This window comes from Pocillopora damicornis, chromosome 7 (assembly GCF_964200805.1).
Source record: "Pocillopora damicornis chromosome 7, jaPocDami1.2, whole genome shotgun sequence".
Lineage (NCBI taxonomy): Eukaryota > Metazoa > Cnidaria > Anthozoa > Scleractinia > Pocilloporidae > Pocillopora > Pocillopora damicornis.
The window spans coordinates 12,719,886-12,728,130 of record NC_142676.1 but is presented as its reverse complement, the minus strand read 5'-3'; the positions used below and the strand labels follow the sequence as shown (position 1 = coordinate 12,728,130).

The following is an 8,245-nucleotide window of genomic DNA, read 5'->3' as shown; positions in this document are numbered from 1 at the left end:
GCTCGTCAGTCAGCTACATCCCGACATGATTTTTTTAAAAGATGATTGAATAGAGATGAATATGTAACACTGTTATAAATTATTTGATATAATAATGATTACGGTGCTTAAAGCATCCTTTAAGTGCAAATTCTCACCATCAAGTTTGGAGATCAGTGAGTGGTTCAGTCAGAGCTAAGCTTCAGAAATGAAAACCTTACACTGTTCAATGTTTAACATAGACTTAAAATGATTTATTGTTTGTGTGTACGTTTTGTATGAATGTTTTCCCTCATGAACTATGTCTCATGACAATGATAATCAGCAGGGCTCTCCTTCGTTTTCAGCACAACAGGTAAGGGACCTTTTCAAACCAGTAAAGCACATTTACAGCTTTAGGCGGCTGGTCATTCTCAACTTTGTCATTTCCTAAAGCATACAGTACATCGCGCCTATCAAAAATCCTCCATCGAAAAATTCATAATGTGAAAGATATATATGTTATTTGCTGGCTGGGAGGTCCGTATGGCGAAAAACTGTGACCGAGGTCTTTAACGCCGAGGTCACAGTTTTTCACCGTACGGACCGACCCTTAGCTGATGAATAACATACTTATTTTTTTTAAACTTAACGAAATGAATTCCGAAAGAACCCGAATGATTTAGGGCTATAAATACGGCAAGATCTTCCATAAACTGAACAATTTTTGAGCGAGTAAATGGTAGTTAAAATAGAGGTGATGCAAATTAAAGAGAGATGCTTCACTGAAACATTTTCACTTGCTTAATGATAAAAACGAAAAAGCCACCAGTGCATCCCTTACCCCAACCCGCACCCCTCCACCCCAAAATCAAGGAATCAAAGCAGAAAACAGACAATTATGAGACCATACACATCAATTAGCGAGGTGACGTTTACTACGATAATAGAATGATGATTACTCCAATGAGTTAGAAGGATATCAAGCCGTGAATTAGAGAAATCCGCTCACTGAGGCGTTCGCTAAGGAATTTTTACTACACTCACAGGCATAAATGCTGCCTCCACATGCAGGAAGAAATACCTCTGTTTGTTCCACGGTCACATTTAGTGTTGCCGTTTTTGGTCACTCTGGATTTTTCTGTATCGTCTCGGCGCCTACTGTCCTCATGGAAAGAAGAAAAACTCAATGCTCCACTATCTTTCGCAGATGCAGCAATGGATGGTTTCCCAGTGACACCTGACTGAAGCTGTGTTTTCCGCATGTTCTTACCAACAATTCCACGAATTTCACCTTGCAGGTCATTGAGGGGAAGAAGTAAGGCCAAGCAGCAAGAGAAAGACCATGTTGGATTTTTGCGCCACTCTTTGAAGAACTGATGTAAGTACGCCAAGTATTGAACTAGAATGGAAATGAATGAAATAATATAAGTTATAATAATATAAGTTTCTTTACTAAAGCATAGTATACACACACTATATGGTAGTATTATAAATGTTAACGGCAAAACGAATTGAGCTAAGAGGCTGAATTTCCCACATCATGTGCTCAGTTGAAAGGTAAGTCTTTTTCTCTTGAGTTACGATATTGATACTTTTACTATCAGAAACTACCTCAACGTGAGTTGCTATCACTGCGGAAGATGGAAAGACGAAAACACGAGAGCTGCGTTACGTCACAGGCATGTTATTCATAGAATTTTTTTCTCAGTTTTAAAAAAGAAGAACAAAATAGAACTAAACATCACTAAAGAGGGAGGCCTAATGAACAAAAATATCGCAGTTCATGAAAAAAAGGTTCTGCGCAGGGTTTAAAAATCAGAAAACCAGGTTACGACCTTAAAGTTACTTTTTTCAATTGGGATAGGGTTCGAAAGCAGCTCAAAGCTATAAATCTACAACGGTAAAACGAACGATAAAATCCGACGTTTGGGAGTAGTCATGACTCCATTATCAAGGTAAAATATATAAAAGAACATGCAAATTACAGCATTTAAAGCGATTTTGACGCGAAGAATTAACATCAATGGGTGCGAACAGAATGAAAATACTTCCGCCCGAATGGAGTCTGATTGCACGTTGAGACTTGGCTTTAAAGCTCTTATTAGAAGCTTTTCGTACACTAGACAGTCAAATTTGTTTCTGCATTTCTTGAGCACTTCGAAACGCTTTAGCAGGTTCTGAGGCATCGTCCCGTGCACGTTCTTGTAGTGTTTGGCAATATGCTATTTGGTCTCTAAGTGGCAAAATTACTCGAACCGTGTCATCTTTCTCTTTAGATGGTGACAAAAGCTGCCGCTGGTCACAAGCCTTTGAGTCAACGAAACTTTTAATGACAGAGTTAACGAGGTGTCTGGGGTACTTCAAACGTGAGAATACTGTCTTCAATTAGTCACATTTGTCGGAGAAACGTGACCAAGATGAAGATAAACGATGTACTCGATCAAACATAGTTCTAAGTAGCCCCTTTTCGTACCAAATGTCAACATGACTCTGATAGTGCAAGAGTAGACTTGAATTAGTGGGTTTTATGAACACCTATGTCTCTATTTGAGACGATCGGCTAAGCAGCTGGATACCCAGAAATGGGAGCATGCCATTGCATACGGTTTCCATCGTGAATTTTACCGAGGAATGTGCCTTGTTAAGCGTGTCCAGGAAGTTAGATGCTGTTGCCATATTTGGAATGATGGTGAACGTATCGTCAGCAGAAAGAAGGGAGTTTGTCCTCTCCCTCAAGTTTTTCTTCGATGTGGGCCATGAACACATTAGTTAGTAAGAGACCTAAAGGGATCCCATAGCCACACCATCTGTCAGTTCGTACAGGGCACCATTGAATTGGAAAAGTTGTTCTTTGGTAGCTACACTGAGAAGGTCAACAAGATCGATTTCGGTGAGGTTCAAGCCATATGCTGTATTAAACCAGTTGTTTGTGAAAGCTCCGTTCGCGAGAACCTCTATCGTTTCATCTAAGGGTACGTTGTAAACAGGGGAGACACGTCGCACGAAACCGAAATGTCACTGTTTGCGATTTTCAAATTGCGAATATCATTCGCAAATTCAAATATGTCAGTTAGTGTGAACGATTCAAGGACAGAGGCTTGAGTTTAGTTTCGAGCCATTTTGCCAAAGCGTAGTTGTGTGTTTGTGTAGTTGATAGTATAGGGCGCATCGCCAAGCGCTCCTTGTGCTTTTTTGGTAAACCATACAAATTCTCTAGTCTGAAGCCTGTAGGGCAGACCATATCTGAGATAGACTTGGGCAAGATTCTACGAACGATGAGAAAGATTCAAATTCCATTGTTCGTAATGTTACCATTTAGAGACCAAATCTCAGCAGATATTGTGAGAAAACAACTAAAGGATCTGAGCCTGAAAGTACACACCACCATCCAGCCTGTGTTTGTGAGCCGAAAAATTGAACAAGAACTAAATGTCAAGGAAACAAAGCCACCAATTGTAAATCAGCAGTGTGTTATTTATAGTTTTCAATGTGACCTGTGCGATGCAGGTTATGTAGGTTTCACACGCGGACATTTACATAATCGCGTAAAAGGACATAAGCAACAATCCTCCGCCATTGTCAAACACTACAAGAACGTGCACGGGACGATGCCTCAGGACCTGCTAAAGCATTTCGAAGTGCTCAAGAAATGCAGAAACAAATTTGACTGTTTAGTGTACGAAAAACTTTTAATAAAAGCTTTAGAGCCAAGTCTCAACGTGCATTAAGACTCCATTCGGGCGAAAGTATTTTCATAATCGTCGCACCCTCTGACGTTAATTCTTCAAGCCAAAATTGCTTTTAATGCTGTAATTTGCATAATCTTTTATATATTTTACCTTGATCATGGAGTCATGACTACTCTGAAACGTCGGATTTTATCGTTCGTTTTTAAAGTTTTATGTTTCAATGCCATAAATCATTTCAAATTTCATTGAAGTTTTTTAATCATACCACTGATAAATGTTTCTGTTGAGGTTTTTTTTTCGTAACACTAAATACATCTTACCAACAAGAAGCCCAATCACAAGAGTATTTGCCCCAAGAATCAGTATTTTCATTGCCAAAGCGTCCTTGTGATGATCCACCGCGTCTGATACGTTCTCCGCGGGAATTCTACTCACAGCACCAATACCCAGGTTTACAATAGTCACGGCCAGTGAAGTGGACATGAGTTTGTTCTCAAAAGGGTCTCGCATGGGTTTGATCCAACAGAAAAGCACTGCATACATACCGGCAATAACCCAGGCTAAACCAATGTAGGATCTGCTTTCTTGACTCACGAGAATGAGACCGGATGTAAGAATGAATTTGCGAGACATTTCAATAGTTCCCAATACCAGGAACGAGGTTTGTAATTTTCGAAGAGAAATCGCACTCCGTTAACAACCTCTAGATTTAAGCCATCATCACCATCTCCCTTGGTTAAGATTAATTTCCGATGCCTCCAATGGGCAAAGAGAGAAACAGCAGGTAAAGCAAAGATGTATGCAGCTGAAATGTACGCAACAATCACCAAATGGCTGTAATTTGGTCCTTGGCATGTTATGCTGTAATCTACTTTCAAGTGCTCGTCACACAGCTCTTCTTTGTTATCTTTGCACAGTTTCTGGCAGGCAAACGGTAGAACACTGCCTGTTTTCGAACAGGTACTCAAGTAGGTCACGTAGAGGAAAAAAAACACGTTTCTGTAAATAAGAACTTTCGTCTGTGAAATTTTACTTGACCTTTCCTCTTCATTCAGTTCCTGGTTTCTTAAGATAAATATTTTCCGAACACCATAAATCACACCCGCACCGACAATGGCAATGGCATTGATTGACAAGATTACAAACATGTCTCCAAAAGCATACACGTGAAATTCTTGAAAAAGGCAATGAATCGGTGCTATCTGAAGCAAATTTATCTGTAATAGTCCGGAATACTTAGAGACGACTTGCAATGAATCTGGCCACTCAATGTAAGAGAAAACGTCTAGAAAGCCATGAGTGACTTGGTAAAAACCAATCAAGATCTTTAGTTTCGATAGAAAATTGTCCATGAGTTGGAGTCCCTTTTCTTCTGAAAGATTAGTTATTTTTCTCCACACCAGAAGGGCAAACAGTAAAACTAAAATAGAAGCAAGAATCAACAACTGTGATGTGATCCAGGCTCGTGAAGGACATATTTTGCAGGAGTGAAATTGCTTGTGGTACCCTGGACTGCATACAGCGCAAATTGGACCGCGATATCCATCCCCGCATGATGAATTTAAACCGCCTCTGCAAGAAAATTTAACCTGGCATCTGTAGAGTATTGGAATCGGATAAGGGTACTGTACCGAGAAATTATCCAATGCAAGTGAAGATTTTATGACATTTTTTATGAAATATTCACAACGATGTTTATAAGTATAATTACGCCACTGCCACCAATAACCAGGTTCTAATAAGGCATAGTCGTCTTGGCATACCAGTCCACTTTGACATTTCAAACATTTGTCGAATAGATGGGTTCGATAATGTCCTTCTAGGCATGGGCAAGCACGATATCCCGCAAAAAAGTCTGTCTCCGTTCCTATCAAGAAAAAATGCTTTTTAGGCTCGAAATTATAATCTAAAGGTAAGAAAACTCACACGAAAAGTTCAGTGTGTTTTTATGTAGAACCTTTTCAAATATTTTTAATTGCAGGTAAACTAAGTAAAGAGAAGTAACCCTTTTAAAACCGGTAAATCTCTTCTTCTTCTTAATCGGGATAATTTACAGAAACAAACCGTACAAAGCTGGTTTTTAAAGAAGATCACTTGAGTAGTAAGTAGGAAATTTCATTGGGTTAGTGTTGTTTACGATATCTTCGACCTATCGGTCGCAATAATGTTCTAATAAAACATTTGTGTTCGAAAAACAGCTGTTGCTCGGGGAAAGGCACACTTACATCCGCTTATTTTATTGTAAAAGGAAGAATACACATCTTCCTTAAAAGGCAAGCACGCGTTTTCGTAAATTCGATGAACAAAGAAGTCATGCTCAAAGAAATTGTTGGCAAGACACATTTAGTACCTATTTTTCAGGTTTCCACTTTGAAATTAGAAGCTTGAATCATTGCAGTTAGACGTGCGTGCTGATCAATAAGACACTTGGAACATCCCCATAACCAAAGACCTCAAAAACCGTTTATTATAAATGGTATATGCGTATGTTAATGTGAATAAAATACAATGAGTAAGTGATGCTGATAACAGTACATGCTGGGTTATTACCGTCAGGACATGTCTTGCAATCCAACACTGATTTTCCAGGATTTTTGTCATATGCCACGTAAGAACCGTTTGGACAAATTTTACAGCTGTCGGCCACGTAACCAAGAGTGTCGGAGTAAAAACCACCTGTAGAAAAAAAAAGAGAAGTGGAAGGCTGTTTAAACATTCTAGTTTCTTTATAAAAATTTTAGCTCAAACTTTTCGAGAAAGGTATTTGTTATTTTAATACGTGTACTCTGTAACCCAGTATCATCGTCGTTCGGTTTGGTTTATTTTGAATTGTACGGCAATTGGGTACTTTTACTAATCCAAGGTGGCAGAGCGGGTGGGAGGAGTAGGGCCTCAAACAATATTTTGCGGCCCAGACCCGCCCCGCGGTAGAAAATTATTGAACGTGCCGGCTTAGAAAAATGTTCATTCTCGCGATCTTCCTTGGTTAATGAATACAACGTACTTCTGTAACAAAAAAAGGCTTTATGTTTTGTCATAAATCGATAAAGCACGCACTGTTAAAACACTCTGGTTTCTATTCTTGTGAATTCTTCCCCTTACCTACATTAGCAGTCACCCAAAACAGTTATGGCGCGTAGAGGTAACTGATGCTAGTTTCCATAATCATAATTGTATCTATTGCTTCCATTACTAGATATGTGACCAGTCATTACAGATCAAGTATTTATAGACTTCAGCAGTTACTTCGCCACTTGCAGTGAGATGCTTTTACTCGATAATTTCAAGCATTATCATCGATAACACATACCTGGAGGGCATTCTATACACTCCCTGTCGTTTTCTTTAGCAGAGTTCGAGAACGTTCCCAAAGGACATGGTCGAAATATAAAGTATGAGTGGTTTTCAGTTCGTGTGAATCCCATGCTGAACATTGCCATTTGAAGGAAGCTGAATCTTTCCTCATAGTTTTCATCAGCGTGAACTTTGATAGCTTCGTTGTCTGAATCAAGAGAGTTCCTAACAATGAAAAGGGATGAGTATTTTTTTGTAGTAATGTAGCGAAACATCATGCTGCATCGTTTTCTTTTAACGAACAAATATTCTCTGTATTGCTATTCGAACTAGACTAGGTTTACGAGGTCTTTCTCGTTTACGATAAAATGTGGCCGACGTTAATAGTGTCTGCGACAACAATTTTCGTTTTCTCGAGAGTGAGACAGTCTGAACCATATTGAAATTGACTGCATGAAACTATAACAAAATGAGATAATCTGCTATCGCCAGCAATGTCACGCCATTTTGGGTCGACAACAAACTTTAAAGATCGTATGCGAAAAGAATCCAGATTCGTTCTTCAAAACGTTGTACACGAATATGCTTTCCGGACTCAAACGTTTCCGGATTCGAATTTCCAACTCGGAATTTCGGATTCAAAATCTACAGGGACACGATTTTATTTCAGTACGGTCTACTCGTGTGTAAACGGGGAAATGAAGCCGGAACGATTTCTTCTAATGTAAACCCAGTCTAAGTGTCATGGAATGTAATTTCACAAGCGTGGAATTGGCAATTGATCAATAGACTCTTTATCAAAACTGCTGCGCGCCGAGAATCTTTGCAAGTTCCAAGACCTCTGTCATCGTGATTATGATCTTTCCTTTGTGACAGACTCCTTAATTTGGGGGACACAAACGTTGGTCCCGTAAAAAAATGTTAACCTTTGTTTCCTCCATCGAAGGGAAATCTCCATTCAGGGGAAATGGAAACTTGTCAGGACTCCAAAGCCCAGTTTAAACTCCATTCAGGAAACATCTTCAACACGAAAAACACGGAATACACTCAGGCCACGAAAAATGCCGAAGAGAGCACCATGCCGAAAAGAGCACGTCGCATAAATTATGACTGAATTGACCTCGCTTTAAACGCTGTCCTTTCGGTGACAAAGTTTGTTTGGCGTTGAATTCTTGTCCAATCTTTAGGGCACTCGTTTTACAAAAAGTCAAAACTACCCACAGGACGCTACACTTCAAGTGTAACGTTGAGTAAATTGATTCTACTAATTGATTCTACTAATTCTTACCCTGTTTAACAAA

The 8,245-nt window shown here is 39.3% G+C and overlaps 1 protein-coding gene across 1 annotated transcript; it reads right to left on the bottom strand.

Annotated features, from left to right (window-relative positions):
• Window positions 1-1,001: 1,001 nt before the first annotated feature.
• Window positions 1,002-4,298, bottom strand: LOC113669331 (uncharacterized). The gene is made up of 2 exons (XM_089213624.1): window positions 3,971-4,298; window positions 1,002-1,360 (listed from the first exon to the last, which is right to left on the bottom strand). Exons 1-2 carry the CDS (start codon window positions 4,281-4,283, stop codon window positions 1,002-1,004), a joined length of 672 nt encoding a protein of 223 aa, XP_089069750.1. The 5' UTR covers window positions 4,284-4,298.
• Window positions 4,299-8,245: the final 3,947 nt, after the last annotated feature.